The 26,222-nt window shown below is 40.1% G+C and overlaps 1 protein-coding gene across 4 annotated transcripts in view; it reads right to left on the reverse strand.

Moving 5' to 3' along the window:
* DYNC1I1 (dynein cytoplasmic 1 intermediate chain 1) overlaps positions 1 to 26,222 on the reverse strand; it is a 243,295-nt gene that overhangs the window by 107,828 nt on the left and 109,245 nt on the right. For all 4 annotated transcript variants that reach the window (XM_077809396.1, XM_077809394.1, XM_077809395.1 and 1 more), the window contains 2 exons: positions 15,375 to 15,464; positions 3,616 to 3,778 (listed from right to left, as the gene is read on the reverse strand). In XM_077809396.1, the coding sequence (XP_077665522.1) occupies positions 3,616 to 3,778; positions 15,375 to 15,464 (253 nt within the window). The remainder of the gene's footprint in view (positions 1 to 3,615; positions 3,779 to 15,374; positions 15,465 to 26,222) is intronic.

The following is a 26,222-nucleotide window of genomic DNA, read 5'->3' on the forward strand; positions in this document are numbered from 1 at the left end:
CTAGGCTCAGGGGGGACCAGGTGGCTCAGCGTATTGCCCCTGCCTGCAGGAACTGCCCCCACAGCTCCCATTGGCTGCAGTTCCCAGCCAGTGGGAGCTGCGGAGTTGGCGCTCTGGGCGGGGCATGAGGGGCAGCCCACAGAGACCCCTTGGCCACCCCTGTTCCGGGAGCCACGTGGAGCCAGAATAAGCAGGAAGCCTGCCTTAGCCCTGCTGCATCACCGACCGGACTTTTGGCCTATTAAAAACTCCTGGATTGCTTTTAATAGTCACTGGGAGACTGAGGCCAATTCCAGTAGACTCCTGGCCAATCCAGGAGGGTTGGCAACCCTAATGTCATGGAAGCCCTATGGTAGCCTGGTAAGGAGCACTAATACAGTAACTCCTCACTTAACATTGGAATTATGTTCCTGAAAAATGCAACTTTAAGCGAAACAATGTTAAGCGAATCCAATTTCCCCATAAGAATTAATGTAAATGGGGGGGTTAGGTTCCAGGGAAATTTTTTTCACCAGACAAAAGACTATATTATATATATATACACACACACACACACACACACACACACACACACACACACACAAAGTATAAGTTTTAAGCAAACAATTTAATACTGGTACACAGCGACGATGATTGTGAAGCTTGGTTGAGGTGGTGAAGTCAGAGGGTGGGATATTTCCCAGGGAATGCCTTACTGCTAAATGATGAAGTAGCAATTGGCTGAGCCCTAAAGGGTTAACTCATTGTAGTGAATGTAGCCTCACTCTCTACAAGGCAGCACAAATGCAGTGAAGGGAGACAGCATGGCAGACAGAGACACACAGTGTGTGTGTGTGTGTGTGTGTGTGTGTGTGTGTGTGTGTGTGTGTGTGTGTGTGTGTGTGTGTGTGTGTGTGTGTGTGTGTGTGAGAGAGAGAGAGAGAGATGCGCATTGTACCTTTCAATATGCTGACACCACTCTTAAGTACACTGCCTTGTTAAGTAGATCAGCAAGCTGAGACCACAGGTGCTGCCAGGAAGCTCCCTCTGTCCTAAGCCCTGTCCCTGTCGTGTGCCCCCCTGCTCTATGGAAGATGGGGTAAGTGGGGTGCAGGAGCAGGGGGGAGGGGGACACGCTGACATTAGCCCCCCTCTTCCCCTCCTGCCCCCTGCACAGCAAGCAGGAGGCTCAGGGAGCAGCTCCAAGGCAGAGGGCGGGAGCAGCACACGGCAGTAGGGGGAGAGACAGCTGAACTGTTAGCAATTGATAGCCTGCTGGGAGGCTGCCGCACAGGGAACTTAGGGGAATGGGGAGCTGATAGGGGGGCTGATGGTCCACCTTGGTTCCAAGCCCCCACCAGCTAGCTGCAACGGGCTGCTCTTCCTGCAAACAGCGGACAAAGCAGGTGGTTGCCAAACGATGTTATAAGGGAGCATTGTGCAACTTTAAATGAGCATGTTCCCTCATTGATCCGCAACATAACAACGAAACGTTAACCAGGATGACTTTAAGTGAGGAGTTACTGTACTTCTCAGAAGATAGCCTCCAAACCCATTATGAAAAGGAGTACTTGTGGCACCTTAGAGACTAACCAATTTATTTGAGCATAAGCTTTCGTGAGCTACAGCTCACTTCATCGGATGCATACTGTGGAAAGTGTAGAAGATCTTTTTATACACACAAAGCATGAAAAAATACCTCCCCCCACCCCACTCTTCTGCTGGTAATAGCTTATCTAAAGTGATCACTCTCCTTACAATGTGTATGATAATCAAGTTGGGCCATTTCCAGCACAAATCCAGGGTTTAACAAGAACGTCTGGGGGGGGGACGGGGGGAGGAAAAGACAAGGGGAAATAGGTTACCTTCATAATGACAGTCATTATGCTAGGTAACCTATTTCCCCTTGTTTTTTCCTACCCCCACTCCCCCCAGACGTTCTTATTAAACCCTGGATTTGTGCTGGAAATGGCTCACCTTGATTATCACACACATTGTAAAGAGAGTAGTCACTTTAGATAAGCTATTACCAACAGGAGAGTGGGTTGGGGGGGGGGGGGGAGAAAACCTGGATTTGTGCTGGAAATGGCCCAACTTGATTATCATACACATTGTAAGGAGCGTGATCACTTTAGATAAGCTATTACCAGCAGGAGAGTGGGGTGGGGGGAGGTATCTTTTCATGCTTTGTTTGTATAAAAAGATCTTCTACACTTTCCACAGTATGCATCCGATGAAGAGAGTGTAGCTCACAAAAGCTTATGCTCAAATACATTGATTAGTCTCTAAGGTGCCACAAGTACCCCTTTTCTAGTTGAGAAGTAGATTCCATCATCCCTAACCCCACATAGGTTTGGCTCTGTGAGGAGAAGGGTGAATTCAACGGATTGGGCTGTTCAAAGTTGTCTTCATGATTCTTCTTGAACTTTAGACAAAGAAACTCTTGCTTCAATTTAAAGACATTTAATGATTGTGATCTTGCATTTACATAGCACCTTTCAGCTACATGGATCCAAATACTTCACAGATTTTACTAACTGGCTGTATAAACTCTGTGTAGAGGAATCACAGGACCCTCTGGGGTGAACTGAAGCAGCTGTGCAGTAGTGGACTGCAATGCTACCCAACAGCTTAGGGTAGTCCATGAAGAACACTGTATCCAATTAAAACTGTGGGGGAAATTTTAGAGCTTGTCCACACAGACTTAGAGCGTGCGAAACTAGGGTATGAATCTACAGTTCTCTAGCCTGCCACTCAGTATCTGCCTGGGTGGACCCTGCTACCACACACACTTTGACATACTGCACCACAGAACTTTTCGTGCACCGCATCAGCGTCCACATGGCCAGTTAGTGCACAGCAGGCTAGTGTGTTGTAGATTCACACCTCAGCTTGTCACACACTCTCAGACCATGTAGACAAGCCCTCATTTAGGCAGAATGCAATTACTTTAGGTGGAAACTGTCTAAGATTTCAGTACTAACACGCTACCTTTGAAATGTGTAATGACACATTAACAAATACAGGTGATCAAGACCTTGATTTTTTTACATTGTCTGAAAGATAGTGCTATAATAAAGAAGAATCATAATGAAGAAGTTGTCCTAAAGATTTCTCTTGATGATCTAGTCAGTAGCTCCGTTGCAAAGAGCCAGATTTTTAAAGTAGTTTGGAACATCAGGGGATTTTCAACTCCAATAGAAGTTAGGCTCCTATTCACTTTTCAAGATCCCATGAGCCTTTCCACACCTTTAGGTGCCTAACTACACATAAAAATCTGGTCCAAAGTTTAAAAAGGAGTATGAAATGACAAATAATAATCAGAGGGAAAAATCATTTTTTTCCCAATATTTTCCTTGTTTTCATCAAAATTTGAAATGTTGTCAAAAGATTGAAATTCAAAAAATATAGACTAGCTCTAATAAGAATTTTAAAAGAAATCGGATCAAGCACGAAGCTATTTTACAAAATACTTCAGTATAACACACTGATTATAGACTTTCAAACTATCAATCTCTGAGGTTTCATTGTCTCTCTCTGACCAGTATTCTATTTTTTTTAAAATATGCACTTTTATCAGCTTTTCTTCAATATACATTAGAGTGGGGGTGTTATTTAAAAAAGTAAAAAACTGACCCATCTTTCTCTTCTACATCTCTGCCACTGTAGTCAAAGAATATGTCTGAATCTTCAGCCAAAGCTCGCTCAATTACACGTATTGTCCGGTCGAAAAATATCAGGAATTCTTCTGAATGGAGAATCTGTTGTTTTTCTTCCTCTGTCAATTCTCTAGGAGGAGCTTGCAAAGTACAAAGGCATTGTTAAGAATATGACAGCGAAGACGTTTCCAAATGAATCAAAGTCTTCAGTAAAAAGGAACTTTTTATACGAAAGCTCATTGCATTACTGACAGGAATAAATCAGTGCCTTACATTTAAAATTATTACTAAGAATGATTTTAAATGTATCAAAATGTACTCCTGTAGTCATAGAATGTAGCATTTATGCAGAAGAGATCCTATATCTTGCATATTTATTATTCTGAAGAGGAAAATACTTAAGACCCAAAATTAAATAAACCCTTCATTCATATTTCAGGAAATAGTTCTGACTGACATTAATTGCCATACTAAACTTGAAAAAGCATAACACTTATATAACAGAGGACCTGTCTTAAATGCCCTTTTAAAGCAGATAACTTTTTATGGCTAAAATAAAATAATCTTAACTTGGTAAAAGTTATACTACAGTTTATTGTATTAAAAGGGCTGCTGGATTTCACGTCAGATAATACTCCTGTTCTGTTCTTTCATTTTCTTCCTGGTACAACTGGTAAATTTTGTTCCTGTTTTGGATAGTTTGTGAGGCAATGAAATAAATAGCTAAAGTTCCCTTCGCATGTTAACAGTGAAGAAAATTTAAAAAACAAACAAATTCTATTTTCTTTAAATATTTTTTTATTATTTGTAAAAGAACTTTAAAACCAGAGTGGACGGACTTACTGTACAATTCCCTGCTCACTGACACCGACAAAAGCTACAGAAAATCAAACTCTTTTACAGGTATAGTATTTTTTTGAGCCAGATTCTGACATTTGATTAAAAATATGCTTAACCCTTAGAAGACTAGACATTTTCCAAATGAATGACCATTGGAAGAAATGTGACTACTTATATGTAGGTTTGGAAGAATTAGATTTTTATTAGTTAATGCTGACAAACAAATTTCACTGTACGCACACAAATTGACAAAATAATATTTCCATCAATAATAATCAAAATTTACAGTTAGGCAAAGCAAGAAAGTTGCTGCTTGAGAAATTATTAGAGTTTCATTTAAGGCTATTTACTTTGAATATTTTGACACGTGATGTGGACAGTTTGTGTTTTAATAATTATAAAACTTTAACTTTTTGATTCTCATTATCTACTGTCATTAAATAATTATTGTCTGATCCTCTCCATTGTGTGATCCTCGCATAATGTTCTGCAGCTCTGAAAATTTAAATTGATAAAAATCTAAAAAAAATGCTTAAAAATATACATTGATATTATCAGAAATTAAGGATTGAATTTTGCCAAGCCTACTTACATGAGATGGGGATTTTTAGGCTTGCACACTCAATTGTCAGTTTGTGTGATCATAGCATATGCTTATATTTATTTATAATCAGTGACTAACATATATGATATCTGTGTTATACATCTCCAAGATTCACCACACTTTGCTACACTACAGCCTGATTCTTAGAGGTGCAGAGCTCCTGCAACTCCCATTGACTTCAACCGGAATTGTAGGTGCTTGGAACCTCTGAATACCTAGCCCTTAGATTGGCTTATAGCCCTGAGTAGGCGAAGGTGCCTCCCAGAGCTCTCCAGTGCCCAACGGAGCACACCTATTGCTAAACCCTTTCACAATATACTCCCCTTTATGATAGTGGCCAGCTCTATTGCTGGTGGAGAAGAGAGCACTCTGGTACCTTGTGGGATTGTGCAATTGTAGCTGGAACTTGATAAGGTGATGGTGGGGGCACAAGTGGGGGAAGGCTCTTTGTGCCCTGCTCCTCACACTGTGTACTCACTCAGGGGCCACCCACAAGCGGGTCATATATAACAATCCTATTACAAAGGATATGGGCCAGATCTTTTGGTTTACGTTAACTGGGCCCAAATTCTGAAAAGGACATTTTCCAATATATTCCACCAGTTAAAAAACACTCCCTACAAGATTCACTGAGTTTACTTTCCTCATAGGGTTTAATAACCTGTTCACAAACTATAACTTGAGTGTGGATATCAGGAGAAAAGGAAATTGAGAAGTTCTTAAAGTTCCAAAGCTAAATTCTCCTTTCAGTTTATACCAGCCAACCCCAGTGATTTGTAATGCATTGCATGCTATCTCTATAATCTTGTAAATCAAACATAATAAACTGAAAAGCTGTCTTTACCAATATGACACTTTAAACAATTAATCTTTGTTTTAGTTATATTAGCTACTTTGGAAAAGGGTGCAGGATCTACCTTTGGAAAATGCCACAGGTGTCATTGATTTACAACAAATTAATCCTGCCAATGGACCAAATTTCCAGCTGGTGAAGCTCTAATGACTTTAGTGCAGTTATGCCAGAAAAGAATTTGGCTCAACATTTGTAAATAGGCTTCCAAACAACATATCGTAAAAGAATCAACAGCTAAAAAAGTGTTTTTCTAAAACTACAGATTCCAACCGGTACTGATTAATAGCTGAATCAAAGGTCTTCTATGTTTGACCTGACTGTTCAGATTTTAATTGAGGTATTTATTTTTTAAAATATCTCAGTCTCTCCAGATCTTACTGGGTTAAATAGCAACAGCCCAAAGGTTAATTCAATATACTTGAATTTACCTTGTATCTCTGAGAACACCTCGAGAGCACTGATATTAAACTGTAACTTCATACCTTGGTGTACCCTAACGCTTAATGAAACTCAAAATGACAGAGTTCAAAGCTACACTTCGAAACTATGTTCCACTTGCTGAGCTGTAGTATATAGGATTTTTGTTTCAAATACCAGATTGACACAGCTGTGCACACCCCTTTTGACATTTCCCACCCAGTAGCTTTATGTTGGGTTTTGGCCTTAGAAGGCTTGGCTCCACACTGTACCGAAGAGGACACAGGAAACCACATTTGCTCTCAGACACATGGATTCATTCAGGTAGCATGGAGGTAGCAAAAGCAGAATATTTATCTATGATTCTTATATAGCCCCTAGCACTGTAGAACTTGAACACTTTGCAACCTTTACTGTGTTTATCGTCACAACACCGCTGTGAGATAAGGAAATACTATTATCCCCATTTTACAGATGTGGAACTGAAGCCCAGAGAGACATGACTTGCCCAAAGTCTGTGGCAAAACAGGGAACTGAACCTGGATTTCTCAAGTTCCAGACTAGTGTCCTAACCACTGGACACCCTGCCTGTCTCTTACTAATATTTGTCCTTTATAAGTCTGTCCTCATCATCGTAATTTTTAAACTGCAGGGCCAGTTTAGATAGTGTGGCCAAATATGCAGCAAGTCATAGGGGTCCATCTTACCCCATAAAGGCTGAAATATTAGTGTGATGTTTACTGCTCATGATCCAGTGTCATATGACTTGGAGTATGAGCATTACTCTGAAAACGAGAGCTCTGAAATGACCTGGAAGAAGTCAGCGTAAGGAGAGGCACCGAATGTGATTCTGACCTTCCTTGATGGTATGAGAGAAGAAAGAATACCTGGGACCTGAGCCTTGCATGGGACTATTTTTTAATCCCATTCCTGTCCCATACTGTAATACCCACTCCCACCTGCTCCCGCATTGTTTCTTTCACTTTTATCCCACTTGCACCTGCAAAAACCTTAGATCCCGCAAAACCCACAAGAGACACAGATTCCCCTATGCTACCAAAAAAAAAAAGATTGTGTGTATATATTCACACACACACAGAATTTAGACACAATTTTTACCACTAAAGAATAAAACAAATATTGCTTTAACCATGTAAAAAAAATTAGGGCTGTCAAACAATTTAAAAAAATCACAAAAAAGATTAAAAGAGATAAAAAAGAGATTAAAAAAATAGTTGCGATTAATTGCAGCTTTAATCACACAGATGAACAATAACAGAATACCAATTTAAGTTTATTATAAATATTTGTGGATGTTTTTCTATATTTTCAAATATATTGATTCAATTACAACACAGAATACAAAGTGTACAGTGCTCACTTTATATTATTATTTCTATTACAAGTATTTACACTGCAAAAATATTTTAAAAAATAGTGCAATCTACAAGTCAAATCATGAAGGGGCATATGAATATTTAGCATATCTGGCATGTGAATACCTTGCAATGCCAGCTATAACAGTGTCATGCGAATGCCTGTTCTCACTTTCAGGTTACATTTTAAATAAGAAGCGGGCAGCATTATTTCCCATAAACGTAAACAAAAACTTGTTTGTCTTAGTGATTGCCTGAACAAGAAGTAGGACTGAGTGGACTTGTAGGCTCTAAAGATTTATATTGTTTTGTTTTTGAGTGCAAAGACTGTAAAAAAAAATTCTACATTTGTTAGTTGCACTTTCACAATAAAGAGATTGCACTGCAGTACTTGTATGAGGTGAATTGAAAATCTTTCTTTTGTTTATCTTTTTTACAGTGCAAATATTTGTAATAAAAAATAATAATATTAAGTGAGCACTGTGCACTTTGTATTCTGTGTTGTAATTGAAATAAATATATTTGAAAATGTAGAAAAACATCCAAAGATATTTATAATAAATTTAAATTGGTATTCTATTATTGTTTAACAGTGAGATTAAAATTGTGATTAAATACAATTTTTTTTAATCTAGTTAACTTGTTTTGCATTAATCACTTGAGTTAACTGTGATTGACAGCCCTAAAAATATTTTAACTCCTGATATAATAGACATCAAACCTTTTTCTATCCCTTGCTTAAATTTAAATATTAAAACCTTTATATAAAAAAAAGAAAAACTTGCTTTACTTTGCTGAAATTCTATTTATGACAAACTGACGAGAGATTTAGTGTTTTCCCACAAATTACCGCAGTCTGGTTTATTTGCGCACCCAGTCCAGCCTGCCACAAAGTACATTTTACCTGTTCCCTCTATTTTGGCAGCAGGTCCTGTGAGACCCCGTGGGATCCCAGTCCTGTGGCAGGGCTCTACCTGAGACCCCTCCTAACAGAGACTGTTGACTTTCGCTTTCACAAGGGGAATCTACTGCCTACCCCAATATAGGCAATAGTCTGCTCAGTAACAAAGCACTCATTATTCCACACCAAAGACCGCACCATCTACTGCCCAGGGTGTAATCTCCTTTCTCTAGGCCAGCTAATCCAAGCTAACTTGGGGGCCTATTAATTGGGTTGGGTTGCTAGGGTTGCTTGAACTGGTCTAAGTTTTAACTTTGAAAGGCAAATTCTCTGCACAGTGTCTGGTCCATAGACAGACTGGGGATGAGGAAGATGCACGGAGTGCGGGAGAAATCCTACCCCCAGGAAACAGAGCAGCTGGGTAGTTCGTATCTGTAGCCTTTGTTGAAGCTCCATGATCCAATCCCTCTGTTTCCCCCAAGCCAGACACTCCCTCCACTCTGCACTGTTATATTAGTGGTCCCTGTGGAGTTCCAAGCCAGGAAAGGGGTATAGACATCCCCTGCATGGCCTTCCTATCAGTGAAACAATTACCACCAGCAGGAGAACAGTATATCTGTAAGTGCATTAGATGGGGGCATTGCATGTAAGAAAGGAACAACGGGCAAAAAGTACATGTTGACCTACTGTAGCATCCACTACTGAATAGTAATTAGCACTAAATGAACTCATCTGGAGAGGAAGCCTGTAATGAGACAACATCCCAACCTCACCAAAGAACTGCTTTCCCAGCATCACAGACAACAAGCATGACAATACAGTGAAAAGGCATATAAGGAGAGAAAATGAATGTGAAGGCAAACGGCAAACTAATTTTACACTGCTCAAAATGGTTAAAACTATCAGGTAAACCTAATCTTCTCTGCAGCTTGGAAATATAAATTCTTTACTTGGGCATTTGCCAACTATATATGCCCCCTCCCCCTCCACAAAAAAATCAGCAGAAGGGAGAAAGGAAAAAAATAAACAGTTTGAAAACTCCAGGGTGTTCATGGGCAATGGAGACATGAATGGCTGCAGCTCTGCCTCAGCAAAATCACCCTCCTAGCTCTCGATCATCTGTGTGAAGCCAACAGTCTATTAAACCCTCTTCAGTATCAGAAACACCTTGGCTAATGTTTGTACGACATAAACAAGCTTACCTCATTCTTCTTACTGACACACCAGATGCCCCAGGCAATATTAAGCTTCATATTTTAACCTTATTTTCTTGTTTCTTTCGGCTGCCTCTGAAGTTTTATTTGAGGCGAGCTCTGCTTACAAGAATGTTAATATCATTACTTTTTCTAATGCAAAACACTTCTGCAACTCGTGACAAATACAAGTATAAGCGGAAAACTGAAACACACATGGTTGCTCTTTTTAATATGAAGATTTTTCCACCCATTTATCTTTCAGAGCTATTTCCATTTTCCCCCCGTTCCTTCTCCCTGTGTATGACCATTACCTTGAATACAATAAAAAGGTTCTATGCAATTTTCTGCAATTTTTTCCCTTTCCGGCAGCTTCCAGGTACTTTGATCTCAGCTTTTAAGAGACACACAAATTTCTTCTGAGGAAACTAAGAGAAACCTAAGTGGCTGATCAAAGTATTTTTTTCCCCAGAGGCCTTGTTCACCTGGATGTGGCCATAGCATCTTCACAAATTATATTTGACAATGCAATATTGGGCTTCAAATTTATTTACTATATAGAAGAAAACAAAAAAATATATAAAATTTTCATACCCCTTTGATGTTTAACACAGGTTAAACAATAGGATATTTAGTTACCAGCATCAAGTGAATCTATATGCTGATTGTTTACAACTATTTTTATTAAATTCCAGCCAATGTGGGCCAAATTCTGCTCTCCTTTAAGACGAGGCAACCCCATTCACTTTGTACTGATCTGGCTAATGTTTATGTGCACCACTATCTTCTACTGGATAGAACCAACATAGCTAAATAATGCACAAGGGCCTATACTGCTGATTGCTAACAGATTCTTCTAGCATCTTATTAGATAGAAAGAGGGTCCAAGTTCTATCCCCACTTTGACCATGACGTTCTGATGGGCCATAGCATGATGCATAGTGACAACCATGAAATCCTAGGGGGCCATGAATTTATTATAACTTCAGTGGGGCTGTATCATGTAACCATAAGTAGCATTTTGGCCTGATGTCTCTGGAGCTGTGTGGGATCGCAACAAAAGTCAATAAACTCTCTGTATACATTTTAAAATATCATTTTTAAAAATGCAGACAGACTATTTCAGAAGAAAAAATATGATGTGTATCCAGAAACCACAATGAAATATATTCTACACTGAACCAAATGTCTTTTAAAAACCTAAAAAAATGGAAGAGACGTGAAGGCAACAGTTATTCAACATGTAGCTATGAAAACAAATGGCATTTTATCAATCTACACCTGAATTAAAATGATCCCTGAAGATTTCATTTTGCAGCATCTCAAGTCTTTTCTCCACAAATTTTAAACCGATGTGTTTGAACATAACAGAAAAAATGTACTTTGTCTACATAGGAACTCTCTTATAAATTTAGGAAAGGACCTAACAAAGGCTCCAGTCTTGTTCCCACCAGATGGGAGCAAAATTGGGTTAAATATAAACCAATAGTTTTGATGACAATATAAGTGAGAGGCTAATCCTGCAAACTCTTAATCAGTCAGGGCCTGATTCTTTTCCCACTGGAGTCAAAGGGAGTATGTAAAGAAGAAAATCTACATTTAACTAAGTGCAAAGGAATATGAAATAGTTTCCTGCAGCCTAGCCCATTATAAAAGTCTGACTAAGTTACTAGCATCTATTAAAAAAAAACCTGTTTAAAAAAAAAAGAAAGAAATTGTGAGAGCATAGCTACCACCAGAGATAGCACAGCTCTTCTTAGTTCTGTACTTCTTTTGGGGGTGGGGGTGAGGAGCATGGTGTAAATCCATTCAACCTTTAGATTTGTTAGCTAACAAGAGCTGTGAAAATCTTTGACATAATCTTGTAAGGTGCTGGGCAAACCCTGGTAGAACATGCCCTCATATCCCATTGATTTTTCCTGTGTTTCTGGCTACAGTTCTGTTGTTTGTCTTGATAGGGGCCATCCGGCTGCATTTCCGGTAACATTTATTTTCAGGTATTCTGAATATCCCTTACAAGCTTCTTATTTAATTTCTCTATTTCTGGTTAAGATTATTTTTTTGCAGTTATCTAACAAATTAGTTAAAGTCAATGAACTTTTCCTCTAAGGGTCTGTGTGATCAACTGTCAAAAGCCAGGGCATTTTAAAGTTAAGGGCTCGCTGCCAACAGCAGGGTGTCTCAGACTCTTTTTGAACTTGTCTTCTGTTGCTTCTAGACACAGCATGGGGCCTGATTCTGAAAACTTAAAGTTTGACTTTGATGCATTGCCTGAGTAAGGAAAGCAAGATTAGGTCCACCGATATTTAAATACAGTACAGAGGTACTATATAATGTGATTTTTTTATTTCATTCTATTGAAGTTCCTTTCAAAACATTCCATTGAAGATGACAAAACGTGGATTATTTACCTATAATTACTTCTGACCCTCTTCCACAGAAAATAAATGGATAAATAAATAAATGTTCCAGTCCTTAGGTAAATGAACACTTAAGCACATCAGTGACTCAGTTAGATAGACCTTCAAAACTATTATTGGGCCTGATGAATTAGAGCTTGTCTTTAGTAAAAAATCTCTGGTTAAATTTTCTTTTTTTTTAAAAAAAGGTTCATGGAAGGCAGAATATATGGTGAATAATACTTTGGCCATTTTGATTTTAGCAACAAAGGGATTCTTTCATCACAAAGATAATTAAATATTCAAATAGGACATCATCCAGAAGTTATAAGAACATAAGAATGGCCATAGTGGATCAGACCAATGGTCTAGCTAGCCCCTATCCTGTCTTGCGACAGTGGCCAATGCCGGATGTGTCAGAGGAAATTAACAGAACAGTGCAATTTTTGAGTACTCCATCCCCTGTCATTCTGTCAGAGGTTTAGGGACATCCAGAACATGGGGTTTCATCCCTGGTTTCATCCCTGACTATCTTGGCTAATAGGCATTGATGGACCTATCCTCCATGAACTTATCTAATTCTTTTTTGAACCCAGTTATAGTTTTGGCTTCCACAGCGTCCCCTGGCAATGAGTTCCACAGGTTCACCATTTGTTGTGATTGATTTGATCTAATTATTTACAGCATGCACTGGACCGGGATTCAGGAGATCTGGGTTTATTTCCCAGCCCAGACACCAACTTCCTGTGTGACCTTGGGCAACTCAGTCTCTATGTGCCTCAGTTCCCAATCTGTAAAATGAGGATAATAGTACTTTCTTTTCCTGTCTTGTCGCCTTTATCTGTCTTGTCTATTTAGGCCCTGATCCTGAAATTTACAATGCACAATTTGACTGCGGCTCCCATGAGAAGCCTCACTGACTTCAAAACAGATAAAAGGTTAGAGGCCAAACACAATCCTTGCCCTGAACAGCTGACGGTCAGTCCAAAGCCGTGATTTTGCCATTTAAATGCTCGGTGGACTGCTGCACCTATGCAGAGGCCCGTTGATGTTGGTGGAGCTCCACACAGATGCAGCATTCCTCCTACACATTGTAAATTGCAGGACTGGGGTCTTATATTAGAAGCTCTGTAGGGCAAGGACTGTCTCTTACGATGTGAATGGCAGGCAGGATGATGGGACCTGGGAATAGCAGCCACAGTCTCTGTGTGCCAGTTGTGTGTTGTGAGAAGCATTGGGGCCAATGGATCCTCACAGAGGTAGATCCCTGCCTGCCCCCAATGTGATCTTCTGTGGACGCTTGTATGGAGCCAGTGAAGTAGCCCTCTCCACGATGCATAGAAATGGATAGACACCTCTGTGCTGCTACTCTTGGTGCCTCAGTGCAGTCCTTAAGGGAGGTGTAAGTGGTGCATACAGCACTGAGCTGGCCCGCTATACTGTGGACGAATTGTAGCCTTTGTTGTCACTATGAAACAGATCCAATAACAGATACTGATCCTGCACACACTTATGTGTTTGATTAGTCCCATTGAAGCCAATGGCACTACTCCTGTGGGTAAAATTAAGCACACTCACATACTCGGTCACCTATAATCCATGAAGAAGAACTCTGATTTCCTTTGGAAAATACCTGAAACTCTGAGAAAGTATGTAACTATTGCTTGCGGGCTTAGAGGAAAAACGAAACATAACAGGGTCAATCTATTTTTTTTTTTTTTTAATACTGAACCCATTTTTGAGTTATACACATGAAAAAATTGTCTTTCTCCCTTTCTCTCCCTCATGATTCTTACACTTTACACTCCTATAACTCACACAAGCCCAAGCTGATTTTGTTTTAAATCTGTTAAAAAAAAAAAAAAAAAAAGTGTTCCCCGAGCTGAAACCAAATTTCAGCCCAGAGCAAATTTTTACGGCTGGGTTATAAATCCCTGAAAAACAGGATTCATAATGGAAGTGCTGACACAGCCTTAACTACTATATAGCAGTGTGAATGGCGCCACTATAATATCTATTAGAGATTCTTTAAAAAGTTTGCAAAATATTGTCTTGCCTTGCAGAAAAAAAGAAGCCAGAGTACTTAATGCCAACATAAACATGCTTTTAACCCATTATGTGCTAATTTGCAGAAAAGCCATTAATTCTGAATAAGGCTCACAGAGTGCAGCAGTGGCAGGAAATGTTCTTCTAAACTCCTGTTTGACTTGTAACATGGTTTTAATCACTTCCATGAAACACAAAAGATGGCTTCAGACTCTGAGTTTTGCTCAGAGCACGAGAAGGGGGATTGCATTAGAGAGGCAAACGGGATTGTTAGGGGTGAAAAGATAGAGAAATAGATCAAACATCATTTGATTCACATTATTTAATGCTCATCATCGATGTGCTGCCATTTTACCTCTGCCACCACAAGTCAAGTTCATTTATTGTCCAGCAAGAGTGAATTTATTCATTGCGTTTTAGCACCCGCCTAAGACTATGTCATTTGCAGCCGCTACCATGCTCTATTTCGAATTCTGCAGTGTGAGTGTCACAAAGCCCATTGCCACCAAAACTTTACACCTTGATCGTTCACATGAGAGTTGGCCTTTGCTAGTCAAGGAAGGAAGTCAGTGGCAATATGAAACACTTCCACTAGACTAAACTGTAACAAAGAACTAGATGATGTTAGTGATGGCACTCATTCAGATATAATAACATAGGTACAAAGAGAGCTCACTTGCAAGTATGTGGAAAACTAAAATAAATAGATATTTTTAGGACTCTATTTAGGGTTTTTTTCTTCTGTTCACATCCGTCCAATGTCTCTCTTCCTCCTAGGATTCCAAATATAAGCATTGGGATTCCCTTTATGTGGCAATGGAATGGAAAGTCCATGACTCAACATACACTGAACACTTTTCATGGTATTCAGCAACTTGCAGAGAATTCCTGATATAATGCAGGAAAATTGTCTGAACAGCATCCTTCTGTACCATATTTCTTTTATGTCACTAATCTAGATCTGAGTAAATGGAACTATTTATTGTTTTTAAATTTCTTGGGCTGCTACTTGGGACTACTGCCAATAGTAAGCACTACACATGATGTTAACTATTTGCAGGATGGAGCACTTAAAAATGGTAACAAAATCCTTTTTTTAACACATACCTTCTTTCACCTCATGTTTCTGTTCTTGATTTTCCATCTCTGAGTCATTTCGTGCTTTGGGTTCCACAATCTCATCATCATCTTCATCCTCTAGAAAAAGAAATAAAAATTTTGTAACATTCCGTTTCAGGGGGAGAGGTTCCTCTTGGACAACTTGTAGCCATTGAACCTGTTAGTAAGTAAATAAATTACCTACAAATGTCCTTCTCAGATAGTTCTCAAAAGTCAGAAAGACAATATTTTAGCATAAAACACCTGCTACTGTCACTCCCTGTGGGAACTTTCCATCTCAAATGTTTTAAGAATGGCTCTCTGACCTCAGAGACGATTTCTTGGATGGCATAGGAATAGATGCAAACACGTTTCAGCCTGGCAGCAATTCCACAAGTGGAACACCTGTTATCCAGACACCTCATTTCCAATTCAATTCTCACCAGATTAATTTGTCTTTTGACCTACCGGAAAGGGTTAAATAGAAGTCTGACCTCAGGTCAGATGCCAGTGGCAAGTAAACAAGCATTGTACAGTTCTGAAAAGTCATCACCATCAGATGGAAGAACACAGCAACCAAAAGTGGCATTTGGAGTTTAAGAACGGTTCTTGCATTAATATGAATTTAATGAATGCTTAAAATTGACACATGTCAGTTACTAATGCCAGATGTTTTATTGCCCTTTTCTAACCTATACAAATCTTTCTCTCTCTCTCTGTACCCCTCTCTCATTCATATATTCCCCTTTTTCCTGGAAGGGCAAAACTGTTAATTCTTTTCATTATGTCTGTCTGAAGTTACAAGGGATGTGATTGTTCAGACCAATGCTCAGTGCTCTGGAGATTACAAAAATGCAACTTGCACCCAAAAGCTCTGAAAGAAATTCAAACTTCACCAAAGCGTGAGCTCTGTCCTGTTCCCAACAAAAGCAATGCGATGCACTCCCCAGTTCATAGGTGCTGCACAAAGCCAGGCACACACCTGGAAAAGTGATTGTGGTGTACAGAAAAAGAGGCATAATCAAGACAAAGTAGTCTGCACTACAGGACTTTGTTCCATACACACAAATTGGGGCCTAGATATTGTGGTGCTTTATAAATGCAATAAATTTGAAAGGCTAAGAACAGACAATGTGGAACAGGGATCTAAGGTAACCACAAAAAGTTATACATGAGCTACTGGGCTATAGTAAATATCATGTGGAAATGGTTTGGGGGAAGGGCATTGGTCTCCACAGCTGCACAAAGCAGGATAATTGAGCATCAACACAGTATTGGAGTCTTTCTTTACATGGGAGAATGCATAGTGTGTATTCTGATTTCCTGTAACTTTTGACCTGTGTCAAGTGTATCCACAGCATGGTAGTCCTCTGTGAAAGTGCTGTGGTTCCTTTGCCATCAGTCTGCCTATTGCCATATGGCTCTCTATTGTGTGGCACTTCTCCGGACATGATCATTGGCTACCTGACCTGATGATGTACCCGTAGATGCTGCAATTGTGGCGTCCGGCAATTCTAACACCAGCGTGTTCACATAGGGCCTGGAAGCAGGATTGTGGTGTGTCATGCTTATCAAACTGCTTAATTACTGGGACCTTCTACTAATGCAGCTGGCTACAGTCAGTCCTTGCTTCTGGGTAAGATGTCAGTGCTGACAGCCTGTGTTCAGCCAACAGTGATGCACAGTTGTACTGGGTTTCAACAGCATAATGGGCTGCAGACCATTTTGCCTGCCCAGGAACCTTTCCCTGATGCCTATGGAATATCTCATTACTTGAGCCCAGGCTTGTTACTAGCTGATGTCACAGGTACAGCATGTAGAGTAGCCAGGCACTGCAAAGAAACCCCACAGCTTTGCTGGGTCCATTGTTTACTCTTGTCTGGGCATGAGATCCATCAGTAACTCACACCCACTGCCATAGGTCACAGGAGGGGACAGGAGAGGACTTTCAGACAGGAGGAGACAACAGTGTATTGCCCCCCGCACAGGCTGTCAGCCTGTGGTGGAAGAGAAGCAAGGAGCTGGCACTGCAGCCAGCTGGGGAGCACACAAGAAGCTCCAACCCCCTCCAGATTTTCAGTCCTGACTTGGGGGGAAAGTCCCTCTGATTGGCTGCTTTCCCCGAATGCCCCTCTTCCTGAGGAAGAGCAGCCAATCAGAGCTGCTGAAAGACTCAGGCAAGATCTATCCTCCTCCCCACAGGAGCCATGCTCACAGGAGGGAGGACAAGGGATGAGGGAACAGATGGAGCTCAGCAGCTCAAATAAGTTCTGCTCCCTCCTCCACCTTGTAAGGAATGGAACAGGACGGCCCCTCCCCCCACACCTACAACACCCAGCCTGGAAGGGACAGAGGGGACCACACAGCAATCCCTCCAGACCCAGGAGGGGGTGACCGCTGGCATGACAGGGGAGCAGAGGTGAGGGGTGTAGAATTGATGTGAGCTGGTCAGAGCAGAGCTGGTGGGGGGGGCAGAATTAATTGCTGGGCAGGGGGGAGAGCTCCTGCACTGGCAGCCAAAATTGCCTTAATAAATTTGACAACACTAATTGTCACATACACTGTGTGTTTAAAAAATCCTCATCATTTTGGGGGTTAACTCAGGATTTTTGAAACTTTGGGGTTGGCAATACTGATAGACACACACACACACACACGCACGCAGATACACGCATATATGTTTTAAATGCAATGTTGCCTCACGGTTTTACTGCAAGTCTTGCAATACTTGGTGTTTTTCTTTAAAGCCCCAGCTCCCATTGTCAAATGATTACACGAGAACCTCTGCTTTCATTGTTATAAATAAGGAAGTTTCTCTCCCTCACGTTTGCGGAGAAAAGCTTCAAACATTCACCCTAAAGGCTCAAATCCCAGAAAGCAAAAAAACCACCACCCCAACAATATTTATTATTTTGCAAAATCTCATGATTTTTAGACCCAGCTCGTGATCTTTTGGGGCCTGACCCATGATGCTTTAACAGTTAGGGTCAGCAATGCAGTGAAAATAGGATATGATATTGTGGGCAACTTTCAGGACGAGAGGAGCCAAAACTCATTTATGGAGCCAGCTCCTTGACCCTCCCATTGTGGGCTCAACATGACTTCTCTGCCCACCAGCCTCTCCCTGTGGGGAAATGCAGGCTTGACTATTGGATGCAGGAGTGGAATTCTACTTTGGCATTTTCTGAAGTAGATTTTTCCACTGCTTGTCCCCTCCCCCACCCTTTGGGAATGATCTGTGAACCAAAGGAAAAAAATGTATAAATGAGCAGAAGATGACATGTATGCACTATTTCCTAAAGCATACATATGCAAAATTAATACTGGGAGTTCTGTTTCTACATCTGCACACAAAAAGCTTTCTTTCTTAATGCAAGTCCTTTTATGTAATAAATACTGTTTCTTTAGATTCAGTTTCAGAAAGAAAAATAACCAAATATTTTTACAATATGTGAAATGCTTGTTCTAAGAAAAATTGAAAATTTCTGTATACTGACACACGTCAGTATATTAATTTTGCTGGAGTGGGAGTCTTAAGGGTGTACAATAAATTACACATAGGGTATAAGGTGCATGCATGAGTCAGTATGTTTATATACACACACACTCAAACAAACCTACATTTAGGGCTTGTCTACACTATGCAGCTGTCGGCGTGTGTGAACGCTCTCTGTCAGTATTTTGTTGGCATTTTTTCTGACAAAATACTTCCAGCCCCACGAATGGGGTTAGCTTTGTCAGTAGGAGAGCACTCCTGCCAACAAAACCGCGTTCACACTGCCACTTTCGTCGGCAAAACATTTGTCTTTCGCGGGGCGGCTTTTTTAAGTACCAGAAAGACAAATGTTTTGTCGACAACGTCGCAGTGTAGACAAGCCCTAAGAGAATGTTAAGATTGCAAAGCTAAATACTAAAAAGATGTGAAATGCCAAAATTAAGATTGTCTATGGAATATTAATACAACCCCCTTATGCATATGCATTATGGCCTAATTCTGGAATTTCTTAACTTTTGAGTGCTTGGCCTCATTTTTTGGGTGCCCAGCATGAGACTCCTGGGCTCAGAATTGCAGAAGCACTGAGCGCTCACAGCTGCAGCTGAGATCAATTGGAGCTGTGCTCTGAACTTTCAAAATACAATAAAAATGCTATGAACCCTGAAAACCTAAGTTGTTCAAGTTGGGCACCCAAGATTAGTGGACTTTTCTAACAAATCTGACCTTACTGCTTTGTGTTTCCCATCCCCAGCTGTATAGTGGGGATAATACTAATAATACCCTCACCTCACAGGGGTGATGTAAAGATAAATTATTATTTAAAGTTTGTGAAGCACTCAGATACTATGGTGATGAGTGCCATAGAACCAAACACCCAGGAGAAGATAAAAGAATTCAGTGCAGGGTTTGGCTAATGTATTAAATAAGGCCTGACATCACACACTGAATTAAGAGGATAAAAACGCATTCACTGAATGATATAGGAGTTCTCTGGAAAAAAATAGTATGTGATTGTGTCATTATTAATTATTTATTTGTATTACTGTCTTGCCTAGCAGCCCGTCATGGACTGGGACCCCATTGTGTTAGGTGCTGTACAAACACAGAAAAAAAGACAGTCCCTTCCCACAATGCATATTCAAAAGAGGGCTGAATTAAGAGTGCACAGGCAACCTTACTTCTGGCATTCCTACCTTTGCTTGGCTTTGCATCCTTAACATTCTCCTTAGATGGTTCTTTTGGATGTTCGGATATACACTCATTCATATAGTTTAGAATACTGGTTTGAAACTAAACTTGCATAAAAACATAGGAAAGTTCTGAGTCCATTTTCCTGTATTTTTCTAAGCAGTGACAAAGGTAATATTAATGTTACACTTTTCTTATTGGAAAGTTTGTGGCTGTCTATATTCTGACTAAATTTTAAAACCAAGAAAAAGCGCATGCAAATAGGAACCAGGTCATTTTGCAACCCACAAACCATCTCTCTTTTGTCAGGGCTATTCAATGGCCCTTTGCCATTCAAGCTGAGTCTTGATCAAGCGTATTGGTAATAGAGTTTTTTGTATGACTTGACTTTGAGTCATCACTGTGGTTCTCTAAAACTAAATAAACTACTGATCTAAAAATAGTATTTTTAAGTCATTCTCAACATGTTTTGAGGCATTCATTGAAAAATAAGGGACCGTCACCCCTCTCTCTCTCTGGTGATCAAAATAATACCTCTAATTTTCTCAATGTAGCCATGTGGATGAACTGTACCTTGCATTTCAAAGGGAGAGAGTTGAAGGTGACACTTTTACTGTCTTTGAAGTGAGCTGTAGCTCACGAAAGCTCATGCTCAAATAAATTGGTTAGTCTCTAAGGTGCCACAAGTACTCCTTTTCTTTTTATTAGTGAAATAAGAGATTAAATTGTTTTTAGTACCTTTTTATAGCAATACCTGTCCCCAGAAGTATCTGATCTGAAATATTCCAGGCCAAATTTTTCCAGAAGGGTGATGGATAACCCCCCTATCAAAAGTGTGTATACAGGCTCACCCACATTTGAACACATAACTGCTTCCTCTGCACATACAAACAGGTAGTTAGGGCTGAAACTCACCTAAGAGCAAAGGACTCAGGGGACCACTTCAGCCCCACTTTAGCTCTCTACAAAAGTTTGGATACAGAGGAGAGGGCCACCCGGGGAAGAGTCATCCCAGGCCTGCCCCAAATAGGCCCACAGAGAAGGAGCCATTGGGGGAAAATCTGTGGAAGGACTAAGAGATCCATGCTTATGACAGATCCAGTGACCCATTGGTTAGGGGATAGAGGGGTAATGGTCTCTACTGCAGCCAGTAGTAGTAGTAATAGTAAATACTTATATTATGGTAGTGCCCAAAGGCTCAATTGGGATCGGGGCCCTGTTGTCTGGGCCCCAGAAAAGAAACAATTCCTTGCCCAGAGGTATAGGCTGGAATAGCAGTCCCACCTGCAGGCTGGGAGCATGGATTCCATCCCACTCTGATGGAGTCCCCTGGGCAAAGCCCTATCACTTGAGTTTTATGTGGCAATAGCTGAATTTCTCCATAAGTGCCCAGCTATCCGTTACGCTGTTGGAATATGCAGTGGCAGTAAGTATGCATACACACGCAGGTGGGCCCATGGGTTGTGAACACAAGAGGGCTTCTGCCCTGTATGCTGTATGTTTAGAAAAGTAACTTTTCAACAGCATAAACACATGTAGTTTGCTCCTCCATTCATGCTACTGTAAACCAGGATTAACTCCACTGAAGCCCCTGGTATAAAACCCATATAAGTGAAATCCGAATCAGAACCCTGATGTGTATGAAAGAAACCATATTAGAAAAGGGTAAGTGCTAGCAGTAATACCTAGCTGTCACACGGCGCTTATCGCCCCTAGATCTCCAAGCTCTATACAAGAGGAGGCCAGTGTCATTATCCCCAGTTCACAGATGTGAAAACTGAGGGACAGAGAAGGGAAGTTACTTGCCCAGTGTTACCTAACAGGCCAGTATCAGAGCCATGAATAGAACCCAGGTCTCCAGAGAAGGAGGGCAGCATTCACTAGGGCACACAGCCTCTCACTGTAACTGTAACATTTCTCATTGTCAATGGTTTTTTGACTTGTTGCTGTTAAACAAGATGTTCTGCCATTTAGACAACGGAACCAGACCAGGGATTGGTTGACATAGTTAGTGGCTTGACATAATTAGACCTAACAAGCTCTTCCTCCCCAGTACAGAGCTCTGTGACTCGATGAGGGAGACAGTTAGACCTAACTGCACCTTGCTGGATTTAAGTCTAGATTACGCCTTTCTAACATGGCATAGATGGATAGATTTTAGGCCCTGATTCTCATCTGGCCACCACGTGGCCTCCACTTTGACGTCCACAAACAACTGTGCTCACAGTTTCACACTCACAAGAAACTGAGGGGGGAAGTGGTAACACTTAGACATATGACTACCTCTTGGAAATAGGTGGTTAGAATGTCCAGGTGTCACCAAGTCCTCCAACAGTTCACTGAGGGCACAACAATAAAGGCTGTCCCAGAAAATCAGGCCCCACATCTGTATATGACTGAACTATTTATCATCTATCTGGGCTAAAGGGTTTTGAATCATTATTTTTTTATTTAGTTTTACAGAGTGAAAAAGCATAGTAGGCACATTCAGGACAAATAGAAAGAAAATGTTTCCTGGCTCAAAGAGTTTATAATCTAATTTTAATCTAATGTAATCACATATAAGATTACATATAAGAGGACATTTGTTTATGTTTTATTTCTTGAGGTGTGTGTTTCTCACGTTTGCCTGTCTAATTTTTGAATGTTTACCTTTGAATATGTGGTTTCTGTTTCTATGCAGTTAGCAGTGTTACTGCTCAAATAGTTTACCAAGCAGCTAAATATTTTGTAAAGATTTATGTAAAGCAAAGCTCCTGCCCACTGATATATGCACCACCAATTCAACATCAGGCAGCATGCCCTGCATTGCTCTCTTAGGTATGGGATTTACACCTCCACAGACCTGCACCTTTGAGACTAGTTAAGAAGTCACAACTCCTGTGCATTGTTTTCTGTATCAAGAGCTATGCTGAATTATACTGACAGCACAATTTTTAATTCCGTGTAGGTACAAATGATCCCTTTATTAATAACATGCCTTTAAAATAACAATTTAGTCACATCAAAATAATAGATTTTACTGTGTCTATGAGAATCTGGTAGGTTATTATACAAAGTCTTTGATATACAGCCTTTGATATAAAGAATCAGCTGTATGTATGGCATGTTTAACTCTAACAAATCCAAGTGTCTTCAAACACACTTGATACTAGCAATTGTGAAATACCAGAAATAGTTGCATAATTATTATACATATGACTGTACAAAATAATTTTGCTGTTTCTGATATGAATGAATTACAAACAGAGCAAGCTAGGAAAAATGAAGCTTGTGTTTATATTGACATGTCTGGATCTGAAACAAGTTGGATATTGCGGGCAGATACATTGGGGGGAGCGTAACCATGATCTTTCCTTTCAGATTATATTACTTGCATCATTAGCAAAATATGCAACAAATATTCAAACATATGCTTTTGTATTATGACTGCCTGATGTTGTATATGTTTGAAAAACTATAATTTGAAATCTGGCTTGATGTCATTTCTCCTATGGCAAAAGAGCAATTTATATTTTGGAAATAAGTCCAGTTTCCCACTTTCATCAGGCAGTTCTTTGAAATAAGCAGGGAATTAATTCATCTGTGGATTTTGTTTGTTAAATGGGATGTGAGATCAGATGTACAGTGGGTACACTTTAGTCATCACAGATGGAAATAGTCTTGTGTGCCGGCAAACCTTGGCAGTAGGAAAAGCCTACTGAAATGTATTCTGGTTAGCTAAAGTGCAGAATAACGTCCACTGCTTAGTACTAGAAAAACAGAGGTGAACAATTCTTTGCCTAAATATGTGCTGAATGATATAAATTCAAGATCAGAATTTCATGGAATGATTTCTCAACTTTTCAAGTGAAAAATGAATTAAACATATAGGACCTTATCTTGCAAATGCTTATGCACATGAGTGACTTCATGCATGTAAGTAAATCCCTACTCACATGCATAAAGTTACTTACATGCATGTTCGCAGGGTCAGAACCATATAAAGAAGTGCAGAATCATGTTCTTTCTAGAAGTCCATCAAAGACTGTGCTACAGTAAGCCAAACAGGCTCCAACCACATCAACTTGTCCTTATAACACAATATAGAGAACCATTGCTTTTTTCATGGTATTAAGCCCATAACACAAAAAGGGAAGAAAAGGAGGTAAAATGCTAAATAGGAGGAAAAGATCCCAGAAAATATTATATCACAACAGTATGGAAAGGACTGGGAATAGAAGTGCGGGTCATTAGAAGTTGGCTTTACTCAGAGCACCTAGGACAGAGGAAACGACTGGTGAAACTAGCACCCCCACTGAATATCTGGCTCCCTGGAACAGCTTCAGTGTTGGGAAGGGGGGAGGCGGATTTGTATTTTCATGGTGGCTTCATACTTACTGAGGGATAAAACCTTCCATGTTGGCTAGCTTTGATTGTTTGAAAAATAAAAAGACATCTGATTCCATTCATTCTAACTATAGTTTTCTAGGAGCACAAATGAACGACAGAACCACAAGAACCGACGAGCTAGCACCATTAAGTTCCATGGTGAATTTTTTTGGAAAAGTGCCTGTCTTTTACAGGAGAGAGCAAAACAGCTTCAGATTGCAAAAATACAGGTTGTGTGAATCAAATTACTTTTAGTGGAGTCAAATAGGTGCTCCTGAATCTTCAAAGAATATTTTTATTTTATCATAAAATAATAATGATAATGCTTAGTATTTCTATAACATGCTCATCCTCAGGATCACAATGCATTTTACCCAAGTATTAATGAATTTAGCCTAACAGCATCCCTGTTAAGTAGGTAAGTATTATTATCCCTATTTAACATATGTACCAATATGAGAAACAGATATTGACTTCCTGTTTCTTGCGACATAAAAACTTAACGATTTGTTCCTCTGCCTAAAAAGCATCACCCATGCTAAAAAGCATCACCCACGCTCTTCCTTTTTCTTATGTAATGACTATCCTGGCAAAGGTTTGTTCAGTGTAGCACAGGAAGTCTGTGGTAGAGACAGGAATTACACCCAGATCTCCTGAGATACAGTCCAGTGCCTCAACCATCTTTCCTCTAGTGAAAAGATGTTTATATTTAAATAAACCTGCATTTCACATGTATTTAGGGTGACCAGATGTCCTGATTTTATAGGGACAGTCCCAATTTTTGGGTCTTTTTCTTATATAGGCTCCTATTACACCCACCCCCACCCACCCGTGTCCCATCCCAATTTTTCACATTTGCTGTCTGGTCACCCTACACATATAAGAAGCACTGGAGTCTGATTGGCTAACAAGGATATTCATGTTTCTATGACATCCTATGTCTACAGTACATGCCATATTGGTACTATACCTATTTATAAAATTTGTGCTGCAATTTTCTGTAGTTCTGTCTTAATTTAAGTACTCCATCAGTGAATTTTACTCAACATTTCTCTGTAATGCTCTCCATAAAGGTTACTGTATAAAATTACTCCTGGAGTAAGGTTTTCCATATCCATGTCTTGGTCTAAGGTTTCACTGCTGAGCTCCAGCTCCATGCCCCCTCCTGATTTTGTGTTTGCAGTTGGCTCTGTTTCTGGTGCAGTCGGCCACTGCACTAGGAAGGCAGACCTTATTTTTCCATCTTATGACAAATGATAGACTATCACAGCCAAATGGCAAGAAAATGCCTCAGAATATTTGTTTGTTTTTTTTCCTCTGGCATCTCATAAAGTCCCATATTTGGCTAAACTACCCTCCTAACTGCCCCAGCTGCAAGTCTTTGCATTGGTTCAAATATTAGATTCAGAGCCTCACAATATAATAATTTCTCTACTAATTAAAATGGAAGGCTGCCTGTGATTCTTAAGGGAAGCATTTGTTTAACCCAAGAAACTGATTTTCCAGTTACTTGGCCTGAGTACAGTTTTCAGTTGTGGTCAGAGTCTCAAAATTCAAAGTGTCCCTTGTTTTTAGTTTCTGGTCGGTCTAGACAAGACATGGTTCTTTTTCTCTTCTCTCAGGCGGTTGAAACGTTGAGTTGGTTAAAAGCCTTTCAATCCCCAGAGAATGAAATTGCACAGAACCCCACTGGAGACATAACTTTCTCTCCCCCCACTGATTCCTCCCACTCTCTCTTCCAAACTGATGTGCAATTCTATTGTGTTTTAAAATATTCCAGTTTGAAGACGCAATGTAGGAAG

Source organism: Eretmochelys imbricata, chromosome 2, assembly GCF_965152235.1.
Source record: "Eretmochelys imbricata isolate rEreImb1 chromosome 2, rEreImb1.hap1, whole genome shotgun sequence".
NCBI lineage: Eukaryota > Metazoa > Chordata > Testudines > Cheloniidae > Eretmochelys > Eretmochelys imbricata.